The 14,792-nt window shown below is 36.5% G+C and overlaps 1 protein-coding gene across 1 annotated transcript; it reads left to right on the forward strand.

Moving 5' to 3' along the window:
- The first annotated feature begins 7,313 nt into the window (after positions 1-7,313).
- On the forward strand, positions 7,314-13,660 carry LOC131602418 (disease resistance protein RUN1-like). The gene is made up of 5 exons (XM_058874524.1): positions 7,314-8,003; positions 8,105-9,203; positions 9,318-9,599; positions 9,723-11,068; positions 11,810-13,660. Exons 1-4 carry the CDS (start codon positions 7,510-7,512, stop codon positions 11,034-11,036), a joined length of 3,189 nt encoding a protein of 1,062 aa, XP_058730507.1. The 5' UTR covers positions 7,314-7,509; the 3' UTR covers positions 11,037-11,068; positions 11,810-13,660.
- The last annotated feature ends 1,132 nt before the right edge of the window (positions 13,661-14,792 follow it).

Raw genomic sequence — 14,792 nt, forward strand, 5'->3', positions numbered from 1 at the left:
AAACGGATACGTAGGCAGTGGGGTAGGGCCCGTGCGAGTATAACTCTTTCTTTTCCCTACATTTTTCATGCATTTTAGTCCAGATTAGCGTAGATTTGTTACACACCCATAGTTTTAGACACAAGCGTGGATACCATCGAGTACGATGGGCGCGTGGGGTGCTAATACCTTCCCCTTGCGTAACCGACTTCCTTACCCTTTTTCTCTGGTCGTGAGACCGTTGTTTTGTTTTGTGGTTTGCTGACATTCCCTTCCTTTTCAGGATAAATATGTTAGTGGCGACTCTGTTAATTTTCGCGGTAGCGACAGTTTGGAAGTATATTCTTAATTTTTGTAGGCAATATGAATTAACATGAGATAATATGATTTACTAGTGTTAATTATATTTTGTGAATCTTAATTGAATATTGTTTCTATTATGTGGATTGATATCAATGTGTTGTGAATGATGTGTACAATTTTATATATAATTCATAGAGTTGAATTATTATGGGTATGCGGTAAGTTAAGATTGATGAGATAATCTTAATTGCATAGTTGGTTGGTAATTGTACATTCATTCATGGCATAGTCGGCTTTATTGTGGAAGCGGTGAAACTGTGGATTCACATGGTAATAGACGGTGATCCTTGAATGGAAATAGACGTAGAATACGTTGATCCTTAATTGGAAACATACGTGATGGCTTTGATCTTGTCCAGATCGGAAGCGTGGCTTGGATTCTAGATATTGAATCGGAATGCGGTGAAACGTTGGGTTCACATTGCGGTACCACATGCATAGTGTCACATATGTTGCATTGAGTCATATTAGAATTATGTGATAATTGAATATGTGAAGTTGATGTAGTTGTGATATGTGTATGAGCTTGAAAATCGAAATGAGTGATGTTTGAATACATATTTGATTAAATGTGTGAATATGTGATAATTATGGTTGTGCGCATAATTGAGAATATAGTATTAGAATTGAAATATTATACTCTTTATACTTGTTGTATACTTGATAACATGTGAAATATAGATCGATTACTATCTACATGGTTATACATAGTGTGATTAATTACTTGAATTGTTGATTTAACCATTGTATCTTATTATACTATCTTCATAATGATTCGTATTCTCACCTTTCTGTTTTAATGTTGCCCTCGTTTGGCGACATGCAGGTTCTGGAGTTTAGTAGCTCGTGCGTGATCTAGCCGGAGATTCTTCCGTGTTTGTTGGAGATTAGGTAGTGAGTCGATGCTCTAGTCATGTAACACTGGGTAGATTAGTCGTGTTGAACTCATGTTTCTATTTGGTTATGTATTATGTTTATGACTTGAGAACTTGTTATTTGGCTACTTGTTGTTTGAGAGGCTTTCAAGCCAAATATTCTGAATTATGTTTTAATTTATGCTGATATGATTATTGAGACTTGATCATGGTATGGGACATGGATCATTTTATGAAACACATGAGTATTTAGTAGTTTCCGCTGTGAATGCATATTCTGGATAAAATATGATTAATTGAGAAGTGTTATTTGAAATGACCAGGTGTATCATATATTGTAAGTAAATACTGTCGTTTTTTAAAGGCTTTTAGTTTTTGCAAACATCGATGTGACGCCCTTTTATTATATGCATGCTTATTCTCTGATTATATGTTTATTTATTTTGGGGTATAAAAGGGGTGTTACATTAGTGGTGTCAGAGCATGGTCGACCAGTTGGTCAATAGTTGTCAATGTTGTCTAATCCTGTTGTATTTGATTTGTGTATCTGACACGATCGATACTGTTTTGTCTGTTTGGTTGTTGGATGTCTTAGGACAATGGCTGCAGGAAGGAATGGTAACATTAATGTTGAGGCAGTGATGAGGTGGACTGGTGCGATTGGACAAGCGCCACAAAAGAGTGTCGGTTATGGAGGAAAGGATGAGTTCCGTGCTTTTGGAGATTTTCGAAGGTGCAATCTGCCGATCATTGAAGGAAAGTATGGACTGAACAAAGCACATGCATGGATGAGAGAAATGGAGAAGATCTTTCAAGTCATGAGTTGTACTGATGTACAGAAGGTACGGTTTGGTACTCACATGCTGACGGAAGGAGCTGAGGATTGGTGGAGTAATATTGTGCGGAGATTTGACGAGGAAGGTATTGAAGTTACTTGGAATCTTTTCTGTGATGCATTTTTGGAAAACTATTTTCCAGAAGATGTGCGTGGAAAGAAAGAAGTGAGAGTTTTGGAATTGAAGCGAGGAAGAGAACAATTCCGTGGGAAACCGTATGATGACGTGAGGAAACAATCTGGTTTTAGCAAGAAGCCAAGTGGGGGAGGAGATTCTACTTCGATTAAGTGCTACAGGTGTGGCGATATGGGTCACAAAAATGTTGATTGTGGAGTTAGTTCGAGTAGGATTTGCTACAGTTGTGATGAGCAAGGATACAATTGTGCCATGTGTGACAAGCCAAAGAAGGAGCGAGCAGAAGGGAAAGTGATTGCGTTGTTTGGTGCTGAGACCATTGCTAAGGATGAGCTAATCTGAGGTACGTGCTTTATTATTGGTAATGATGCGATGCATTCTTTCATTTCTTTGGATTATGCTAAGAGTTTGGATCTTGCTTTATCTGTATACGTAGAAGTATGGTTATTGATGCACTTGCTATGAGTTTTGTCCTACTTCTTTGTGTGTTGAATTATCCGTTGAGCATCTTTGGTAGAGATTTTGGAATTGATTTAGTACAAGTTCTGAAGGGACGATATTGTAGTTTAGTAATGGAGGTTTATGTTTCATTATGATTGTCGACTGTCTATTGACAAATTGAGGACTTGATCACCCTTAATCTATTGTTGATAGGAGACGAGATTGTATTGGACGAGATAGACTTGTCTTACTAATTTGGTAGTGTGTAAGACGACTAGGAAGAAGTTGAAGGGTCAAGTTGAGGAGTTATATGAGAAGAGGTTCAATTGTCTGAGTGTATAGTCATATAGTCGCGCCTGTTTTGTCGAGTAAGAAGAAAATAAGGTTCTATGAGGTAATGTTTTGAGGATGTTTTGATTCTAAGAGTGACAAGGAACATGCTGAACATTAAGGATTGTGTTATCAATGTTGAAAGGGAAGGGGGTTAAATGCAAAGTTTTCTGAATGTGAGCTTTGGTTAAAGGAAGAGGGTTTCTTTAGGTTTGTGATTTTGAGCTGAAGTGTATTGATGCAGAATCGACAAGTGGTGGCTTCAGCTTCAAGTAGGGGTGTACATGGGTCGGTTTGGATTAGGTTTGACCAAACCCAAGACCCAACCCATATTGGACAATCCGGTTTGGGTGTTGTAAATTAACCACCCGTTACATCAATGGGCCGGTTTGGGCAAACCCACTAATTTTTGGGTTGGATTGGGTTGGGTAGTGGGTTGTCCAAATATTTTTTTTTTGCTTATTAACAATTAAGGACTAAATGATGAGTCGTCAATTTTTTTTCTTCATATAAGTTACTCAAAATTTGTATGTTCTTAAATAAATTAGGTAATATATTTTTACTATCTTTTAGCATTATATAATAATAAATGATAATATCAACTAATAAAAATTATCATAAAATACTAGCAACAAATTAAAGTTACATGACATAAAATTGTATTAGCATTAAAATAACCAAAAAGTGAAACATTCAAAATTAGTTAATGTCATGGTTCACTAAAATAGTAAATATTTAGAGACTAAAATTACAACTTCTAAGTTAATATTCATCAAAATTGTAATAATAAATATTTGATTAGTGGGTCAATGGGTTTTTTGGGTTTGGGTTGGGTTTTACCCGAAACCCAAATTTTTTAATGGGTTTTTTAGTTTTGAAACCCATATCCACCCAATTACCCGACCCAACCCACTTTTATGGATTTTTTTGGGTGGGTTTGACTGGGTTTTGTGGGTTGACCCAACCCATGTACACCCCTAGCTTCAAGGTATCTGAGAATTCATGAGAGGAATTATTCGATGTATGAATGGATGTCACCCGCTGTTGGGTTGTTTTGAAACTTAAGAGGCATTATTGTTTGGATCGAGATTTGAGGTGTGTAGTGACTACAAGAGTTGAATATGAAGTAAACAAGATGAGTAGACTTTTGAAGGATTATGATTTTGGTTGAACTACCATCTTGGAAAAGCGAATGTTGTAGCCGATGCATTGAATAGGAAATCATTGCATAAGTCTATATTGAGGATTCGAGAATTGGAATTGTTGGAACAATTTAGAGACTTGAGTTTGGTGTATGAAGCGACGTCTTCATGTGTTATGCTTGGTATGTCGAAGCTTACGTGAGACATTCTAGATGAGATTCGAGAGGGTCAGAAATTGGATTTACAACTGGTTGACAAGAGGACATTGATTTAATCAAGAAAAAGGTAATAACTTTCGGATGGACGAGAATACTGTCATGAGGTGTTGTGATATAGTTGTATTCCTAATGTTTCGGATTTGAGAAAGATAATTTTGGAAGAAGGACATCGTGATGGTTTGAGTACGTTATGATGCTACTAAAATGTATCAATATTTGAGGAAAATTTTTAGTAACAAAGTATGAAGAGGGATATAGAGGAAGTGTGTAATTGAATTGTATTTGTCAGGAACCTTTTCGTTGGTGAAACAGTTATCTATTTTCAAGTTGCTGAGAACATCGAGTATTTGTGAAGTGATGTGAGTCATTGTAGAAAAGTTGACGAGATGCGCTTATTTTATTCCAGTGAGGATGGATTATTCGATGGAGAGACTTGCTAAGTTGTACATCAAGAGGATTGTATGTTTGCATGGTATTCCGTCGAGCATTGTTGTGGATAGAGATCCTAGATTCACTTCGAGATTTGGGGGAGGTTTGCAAGATGCTTTATGTACGAAGCTACATTTTGAGTTCGGTATATCACCCGTGAGCTGATGGTCAACCGGAGAGGACTGTTTAGTCGTTTGAATATCTTTGAGGTTTGGAGAGAGTGTTGTGGTTGGACCCGAGTTAGTTCGAAAGTCTACGAATAAGATTAAGATGATTTAAGAAAAGATGAAGAAGCTTCGTGGTAAAGAGATCGTTTTGGTCAAATTCGTTTGGGGTGGACCGGTTAGTGGTAATGTGACTTGGGGGCTTGAGAGTGAGATGAAGGATTCATATCCGGAGTTGTTCGTTTGAGATAATTTTCAAGGACGAAAATATTTTAAGTGGGGGAGAGTTGTAACAACCCAAATTTAATTAACTGACTAATTAAATTAAATAAGGATTTATTTACTTAATTTGGACGAAGTTTGATAATTAATTGGATCGTCAGTGTTATTGAGAAACATGTTCGGATTATTAAGTGAAGTTGGAATTTATTCGGTTAATCGAAGAATTAATAAGGTAGTGAGTCAATGTTCTGATTATGTAACACTGGGTAGATTAGTCGTGTTGAACTCGTGTTTCTATTTGGTTATGTATTATGTTTATGACTTTGAGAACTTGTTATTTGGCTACTTGTTGTTTGAGAGACTTTCAAGCCAAATATTATGAATTATGTTTTAATTTATGTTGATATGATTATTGAGACTTGATCATGGAATGGGACATGGATCATTTTATGAAACACATGAGTATTTAGTAGTTTCCGCTGTGAATGCATATTCTGGATAAAATATGATTAATTGAGAAGTGTTATTTGAAATGACCAGGTGTATCATATATTGTAAGTAAATGTTGTCGGTTTTTAAAGGCTTTTAGTTTTTGCAAACATCGATGTGACGCCCTTTTATTATATGCATGCTTATTCTCTGATTATATGCTTATTTATTTTGAGGTATAAAAGGGGTGTTACAACATCATCTAGAGTGATGGTAATCTCGCAGTGAGGAATATGAAATGAGGAAGTCTCTGGATGCCATCTCTCCGCAAATACCATCAGCATCCCATTATGTAACGTTGTGTAGCCTACCTGACAGAGGTCCCTCAAGCCAGAAGATTCTAGTACATCCTGGAACCATGGCTCGTCAGGCTGCGACAGACCCACAATCTTCCGGTCGTGGTTGTAGAACCTCTGCGGATCCCTATCCTGATTTTTTTTAAAAAAAATAAACATGATTATTAATAAGCAAATTCAGAAACTGAAGAAAAAAAAATAATTAATAAAGAAAATTTACCTCTCCATCCCATATACGCCTAGCTGCATGATTGTCGTACCCTGTCAAAAGGGATGCGTCTATAGGACCTCTAGGGTACCAGATAGGCTCTGGCACCGGCTCATCATCGTGTCCCGCTGGAAGTGGCACATCAGATCATGTATCGCCCGTCACTGGCACAGGCACAGACACAGGAGTAGAAGTAGAAGAAGTGCCACAACGACGTCTGCGGGGGTGGCACCTGTGAGGAACCTTCAGCATCATCCTGGGGCCTCAGTGAAGTAGTAGTAGACGAGGAAGGCCCCTCAACTGGGATAGATGGAGAAGGTCCGGCTGGAGGGGGTGTATCAACTGGAACATGCGAAGAGAGCCCCTCAACTAGGACAAATGTAGAAGGTCCGGCTGAAGCGGGTGTATTAGGTGGAACAACAGCTCCATCAGTCACCTGAGATACTACATGCGCCCGTTCACGCTGCACGAATGAGTGCTGTGCAGTCCTCCCATGTATATCTCTATCCGGATCGTGAGTCATAATGTGTGCATTGTGATAACATCTACTTAGCTACTATGTATCTATACATAAACAATGATTTATAAATAAATAAGAAATTTAAAAAAAATACTCTTTTCCGTAGATGCATATACGGAAGCACCTTAGTTTTTAAATGTATGGTGCTTTCGTAGATGCACATACGGAACGCCCTAACATTCATCTCTTCCGTAGTTGCATCTACGAAAGCCCCTGAAGCTTAGAAACGCAACAATGGCGTAACTGCACTATTCAATCACCCAAAAATCTCATTTTTTTTGCTTGGTCGTCCAAAATAAACCACAAACAACACTTACATTGTCTCTAAACAATATCTCTAAACCTATCCAATCATTTCTACACCTAAATAGAGTTAAATATGTTTTTAGTCCCTATAAAATTACCAAAAATGACTTTTAGTCCCTATAAAAAAATATTAACTTTTAGTCCCTATAAAATTACTTTTGCACTCAGATTTAGTCCCTGTAGAAGGACCAAAAGTGAGTGCAAAAATAATATTATAGGGACTAAAAGTCACTATATTTTTTATAGTACTAAAATCCAAAATTGAGATATTTATAGGGAGAAAAAAAAAATATTTAACCCCACCTAAATATCATATTATATCTTTAAAAGTTGAATCTACAATGTGGGAACAGTCCAATTTCAGTAAAGTTGAATTGAAATTTCGACGCAGCAAGTCTCCGAGAAAAAAAAGTCAACAGCGCTTGTTCATTACTGCCCACTCATTGTATGCTTGTTCTAGTAAAATTGTTCACGGCGGGATTGTCCCTAAACGCGCGGTGGGATTGCACAGACGTGTATCCAAATCTTCTATCCTCTTAAATTTTAGCTTATTCCGATGGCTAGCAGTAGCAGAAACTCTTCAACTTTAGCTCTCAGAAATTACTATTATGATGTGTTTGTGAGCTTCAGAGGTGAAGACACTCGCTACAATTTCACCGATTTTCTTTTCCACGCTCTCCAAACACAAGGCATTTTTGCATTTAGGGATGACAATAATCTTCCAAAAGGTGAATCCATTAGACCCGAGCTCCTTCATGCAATCCAACACTCTCAGGTTTATGTTGTCGTCTTCTCAACAAACTATGCTTCCTCAACTTGGTGCTTGCAAGAACTGGAAAAGATATGTGAATGCGTTCAAATGTCTGGAAAACATGTTCTTCCTGTTTTCTATGATGTTGATCCTTCTGACGTCAGACATCAAAGAGGGATTTATGCTGAAGCCTTTTCCAAACATGAACACAGATTCCAACATGACTCCCAGATGGTGTCAAGATGGAGGGAAGCTCTAACACAGGTTGCAAATCTCTCTGGATGGGATCTTCGTCATAAGTAAGTAAAACATATGCTATTTCATTTGCAGTGTGTGCTGTTTGTTTTGGTTTCCTTATGTGATGATTTGGAGTCAATGGTCTACTTCTATGAACTTTCAGGCCACAGTCTGCAGCGATTAAAGAGATTGTTCAAAAGATAATTAATATATTGGATTGCAAATCTTCATGTGTTTCAAATGATTTAGTTGGTATGGATTCTCCTATCCAAGAATTAGAAAACCTTTTACTTTTGGACTCCGTTGATGATGTTCGTGTGGTAGGAATTTGCGGAATGGGAGGAATAGGGAAGACAACTCTTGCTACTGTTTTATTTGATCAAATCTCTCAACAATTCGGTGCTTGTTGTTTTATTGATGATGTAACCAAAATTTATAGACTACATGATGGTCCACTTGGTGTACAAAAGCAAATTTTAGATCAAACTCTCGGACAAGAGCACCATCAGATATGTAATCATTACAACGCGACTAATCTCATACGGCGCAGGTTATGTCGCCAAAGGGCATTTATAATTCTTGATAATGTTGGTCAAGTCGAACAACTAGAAAAAATAGCTGTGCGTCGTGAATGGTTAGGTGCCGGTAGTAGAATCATTATCATTTCTAGAGATGAGCATATATTGAAACACTATGGGGTGGATGCAATTTACCAAGTTCCTCTCTTGGATTGGCCTAACTCTCTTCAGTTGTTGTGTCAAAAAGCTTTCAAACTTGATCACATTTTGAGTAGTTATGAAGGGTTGGTTAATGACCTACTAAGTTATGCCGATGGCTTACCACTTGCAATTAATGTATTGGGTTCATTTTTATTTGGTCGAGATGTATCTGAATGGAGAAGTGCATTGGATAGATTGAGAGAAAATCCAGACAAAGATGTCATGGATGTGTTGCAATTAAGTTTTGATGGGCTAAGGGAGACAGAAAAAGAAATATTTCTTCATATTGCTTGTTTTTTCAACATGCATATGGAGAAATATGTTAAAAATGTTGTAAATTGTTTTGAATTTCATGCTGATATTGGATTAAGGGTTCTCATTGATAAATCACTTGTAAGCACTGAAAATGAAATGATTGTAATGCACAATTTGTTAGAAGAGCTAGGAAGAAATATTATTGCAAAAAACACAAGCAAAGAACCCAGAGAGTGGACAAGGCTTTGGTTGGACAAACAACTCTACGATGTTATGTTGGAAAATATGGTAAAGAATGTTGAAGCCATAGTTTACATATGAAAAACATATTTCCATTTTTAATTACTAATTGTATTGAAAGTTATTTAAGTTATTTTTTCTTCGTTTTCTGCTATGCTTTAGGAAAAGAATGTTGAAGCCATAGTTTTGGATCATGAATATAAAGACTGTGAAGACTATGAAGATATGGATGCAGCGATATTCAAAGACTTTTCAAATCTTAGATTGCTCATCTTCAAGTATGTGAAAGTATCGGGAAGCCTCAATCATCTTTCTAACAAATTGAGATATATTGAGTGGAGTGAATATCCTTTCATGTATTTGCCATCAAGTTTTCAGCCCAATCAACTTGTTGAGTTGAAATTGAAGGATAGCAGCATCAAACAACTCTGGGAAGGCAAGAAGGTATTTTAAATTTTCATATTATTTTTTCTCAGACATGAAACAATTCATTTCTTTCCTCCTTTTGAAGGTAAACTTGCAAACAAAAGAAACTAATGCCGTTACTTTTGTTGATCTTCCATACAGAATCTGCCCAAATTGAGAATTTTGGATCTGAGCCACTCCAAAAATCTAATAAAGATGCCAAATTTTGCAGAGTTCCCGAATCTTGAGCGGCTAAATCTGAAAGGATGTATTAAACTTGTGCAGTTGGATCCATCTATTGGGCTTCTAATAAAGCTTGTTTCCTTGAATTTAAAAGATTGCCAAAATCTTGTAAGTCTACCAAGCAACATAACTGGTCTCAGCTCTCTTAAAGATTTAAATATGTCTGGATGTTATGGGTGTTTTAAAGAGTTTAACAAAACATGGCATTTGAATATATGTGAAAGTGCATCACATTCCCAATCAATGTCCTCCATCTACAAATGGGCCACAAAGCCTTACCATTCCTTGTTACCAACTCCCATGACAAAAACAGTAATGTTTCCTTCCTTCCTTAGCTTATATTGTTTGCTTGAAGTTGATATTAGCTATTGTGATTTAAGCCAACTCCCTAAGGCTATTGGATGTTTACGCTGGTTAGAAATGTTAAATCTTCGGGGGAACAATTTTGTGACACTGCCTAGCCTTAGAGAGCTTTCCAAACTTGTATGTTTGAACTTGGAATCTTGCAAGCGGTTAGAATCTTTGCCTGAGCTTCCTTTCCCTACTTCTATCAAGCAGGATCTTCGTAAGAGCAAATATCGTGCGAGAACAGGATTGTTCATTTTCAACTGTCCTAAAATAAGTGATAAGGAACGATGCAGTAGACTGACATTTTCATGGATGACACAATTCATTCAAGTGAACAAAGAATACCCTGCCTTCTTCTACATTGGTATTGTCATTCCAGGAAGTAACATACCAAGTTGGGTTAGCAATCAGAGCATTGGTAATTCAATACCTGTATCTCCCGTTATGCAGGACAACTGCAATAATATCGTTGGCATTTTATGCTGTGTAGTATTTTCTTTAGCACCTCATTATCCAACAATGACAAGTAGTTCTCAATGGAGACCTCTTATAGTACTGTGTGCACCACTAAGCCACGATGTATGGCTTCCGGTAATTGTCGATGGAGATCTTATTACTGTCAAATCAAATCACATCTGGCTAGTCTATATACCTAGGGAGTGTTCTTATGATGTTCCATTACTGTATAATCTTTTCCAAGTTCTAACTATTAGCAATGAAGGCGTAGATGTGGAGGTGAAGAAATGCGGGTATCGTTGGGTATATGAACAGGATCTACAAGAGTTCAACTTAACAACGATGCATCCCGGAAATATGTTAGCTCTGAAACGCAAGTTTTTGGCAATTGAAGATGAGGCACAACCACAACTACACTCATTCAGATGATAGAATAAATCCAAGTTTTTTTGAAATTGAAGGTGAGACATTTTACCTAATTATTTTGTTATTTACAAATAAAAAACAATTGTTATTTACGAGAGAGTTTACAACATGATTCGTTATAGAAATATAATTTTAATTCTATATTCGAAGTCCTTCATTTGAAGGATAATTTAATCTTGATAAAAAAACGTAAATATCTACCGTCGACTTTAACATGGTTTAATAACATATCCCAACAACATTTTTGAACATCTTCTAAAAATCAAATATTTTAATGATTGTGAATGAAAAAAATGAGGTGTCATTTTAATATTCCAGTAATGTAAGTCTCCGAAGTTAGGAAAAAAGATTTCTGACAAATCTGAACAAAATTTGAGGACAAGTTATTTTGATGCATGAAGATTCACTAGAAGTGGAGTTTGATTAAGAACAACAAGTATCCCTCCTGCCAAATTTGATTAAGAATTTGATCTAGAAGTGAAACAGTGAAATTGGCAAATTGCAAATGGAATTTCTATTCTAGTCCTTAAGAAATAAAGGATGCGCTAGCTACTGAGATAGGGCAAAGTTATTAACATACTAAGGCTGTTATTCCTTACGTATTTTATTAACTACTGAGATATGAACGGAGACCTGTAATACGGTCAGGTTTTTTAGAGCCACAGTGCTGCTAACAGCAATTCTGTTGTAATTCCAGTAACTCTCTTTAGATATCTTATTACGATCAAATCAAATCACTCGTGGCTAATCTATTTTGATCGGGAATATTTTATCAGTTTTCTGAGCTCTAAAGATAATACACTATGGGAACTTGATCATATCAAAAGAGAAGCTTCCGCTATGAATGGCCAAGGCTTGCTTCTGGAGGTAAAGAATTGTGGTTATCGTTGGGTATTTAAACAGGATCAACATCCATTTGGCTCACATAACAATGACCAGTTGCAGAAAGAGGAATGTCATAAGCTCAGACCTATAACTCTTTCGGTGATTGAAGACGAGGCACAACTATAATGACTTGATTTTGATCTCAGTTATCATCTGCTCAAGGGTTAGCAAGTGGCATTGCTTTTTTTCTTCCAATTTTGAATGTAATGTTTACCAAATGATGGTACAGTTTCTTGTATATTTTGTAAATGATACAATTTAGATGGCCTATGATCATTGTAGTTCCCTATATAAAAAAGTTATATTTATCCATCTCTTCCATTTTTGAACCAAAAACTCTTAGCCAAGCTTACATATTTGAATGTTGGAACAATGCCATGAAAGCTGAATTAGAAGCTCTTCATAACACTAACATCTGACCCATTTAAGATTTACTTCTTGGCCAGAAATTTTTAGGATGTGAATAATGCTTGTTTGCATGGAGAGCCTCAAGATGAGGTCTACATGTTCCTACTCAGTTTGTTTCTCGCCCAGGCAAGTTCACTATCAAGCTACATTTCGCATTCTTCAGTACCTCAAAAATTCTCAAGGTAAATGTTTGTTTTATACTTCCAAGTCTGACATTAAACTTGCTGGTTTTGCAGATTCAAATTGGGCAACTTCCCCTCCACTCGCTGATTAGTCAGATTAGTTTCTGGATTGTTTGATCAAAGAAGCAATCCGTGGTCTCTCGCTCCAGCCCTAAAACTTAATATCACATCTTGGCCAGGTTGACTTGTGACTTCCGATGGCCGCATTTCTTATTTGAAGAACTGCATGTCTATTTCTCTCAATGAGTTGTAGTTTATTATGATAACAAATCAGCTATCCACATGGATCACAATAACCCAAATATTTCATTAAAGGAACGAAAACATCGAGATTGATTGCCATGTCATAGAAGAGAAGATTCAAAATTGCGTCGTTCATATGCTTCTGATTGCTTTTTCAGCTCAAATTACCGGCATTCTCGCACCCCCTCTTCCATTGCTTTTGTTCTCTTTCCTTTTTTCCAAGCCTTTTCTATGTGATCTCCATTGTCCAGCTTGAGGGGAGTATTAGGATTAGAATTGACTTGTTAGTTTGTTTGTTTGTCATCTATTTTCTGTTTTAACTGTTTCAATTTCAGCTGTTTTTCCCTTCACTTCCAATGATATTTAAATCATTGTATCATCCTATGTAGTTTCATTTCATTAATACAATTCAATATGATAGAAACACATAGTTTAATTAGCAGAGTCTGTTTAGGCTAGTCCAACTAGAATTGAAATGCATGAAGGTGATCAAGGTCCTTCGTAGTTTCAGAAATACAATTCAATATGATTGAAAAACATAGTATAATATGCAATTGATTTGGTTGTTTAACTGTGGAGGACAAAATATATCACCATTTGACAACTTCTATGACAATTGTTTAAGTTGTTAACGTACTTCAAATAGGTGGTTACTAACATTCATTAGATGGTCACTGAATATATCGAGTGCCGATACTCATTAACCATCACTTTAACTTTATTAATCATGGATTTAGATGTGATGAACCACGATTTTCAGGAATTGAACACTTGAAAATTATGGTTAGTTAAAGAGTTTGACACTTAATATATATTTACGAATTTGAACTGTGTTAACCACTTGACAAATGATTGCAAAAGTTGTCAAAATTTGGTCGACCAAAAACCATTTTTCGAATCAAAATTAGTGCAACAAAAAAACAATTTGTCAACAAAAAACTCTTGTTGTCTGTCTTACAAGTCTTTTTCTGCTCCTATATCTGATGTGTGCCTGTTATGACTTTTGGTTGGAAAAATATATAGAAAAACAACAACTTGTTTTTTTCTAAAACTTAAATATGAGATGTTGTGAAAAACGATACCAATAACAAAGTATAATAGGGAATTAGGGAACAGAAGAAGAACACAAGAATTGGTTATAACTGCTATTCTTTTACTTTCTCTTCAAACAAGATTACAAGTTTACAAGAATAACAAATAACCTCTCTCACCCTAAATTAGGATTTGCAGCTTAGCAATGATGAGTGACTAGTATGCTATTTATAATAAAACCTAACATACTAACTAATGGGCTTTTTCAGCAAGGCCCATTACACAAGCCAACTTAATAAACAAGCTAACTTAACAAATTAGGGTTTAAACACTAAAACCTAATTTAACATGCTAACAACCCTAGCATCTTCGACATCTGCATGCTAGACCCATCTTCGACTACAACATGCACACTTCGACACCAGCATGTGAACAATCCTTCGACTTCATGCTTAACTCTGTCGAACCAAGAAGCTACCCTTCGACAATACTAGAGTTCGATCCAATATCTCACAAATCTCCACCTTGGACCTAACTCTACAACGTCAAGGAACATACTAGCTTTCTTCATGCAGCTTTATCAACTGCATACAGTGGAAAAACTTGCAACTCGGCAATGTCTTGGTGATCATATCAGCAGCATTGTCTTCAGTCGAAACCTTCAGCACTTGGACTTCCCCACGCTCGATTACTCCTCTGACGAAATGCAGCCTCACATCAATGTGCTTAGTTCGCTCATGATAGGCTGAATTCTTTGACAGGTGTATTGCACTTTGACTATCACATTTAACAGTAATACCTCGACCTTGAAGTTTCAGCTCCTTCGCAAAACCTTCAAGCCACAATGCTTCTTTCACAGCTTCAGTGAGAGCAATATATTCTGCTTCAGTGGTTGATAGGGCAACAACCTTCTGAAGAGTTGCTTTCCAACTAATTGTTGTGCCAAACATAGTGAAAACATATCCAGAAATAGACTTTCTAGAATCCATACAACCTGCATAATCAGAGT

This window comes from Vicia villosa, linkage group LG5, assembly GCF_029867415.1.
Source record: "Vicia villosa cultivar HV-30 ecotype Madison, WI linkage group LG5, Vvil1.0, whole genome shotgun sequence".
Classification (NCBI taxonomy): domain Eukaryota; kingdom Viridiplantae; phylum Streptophyta; class Magnoliopsida; order Fabales; family Fabaceae; genus Vicia; species Vicia villosa.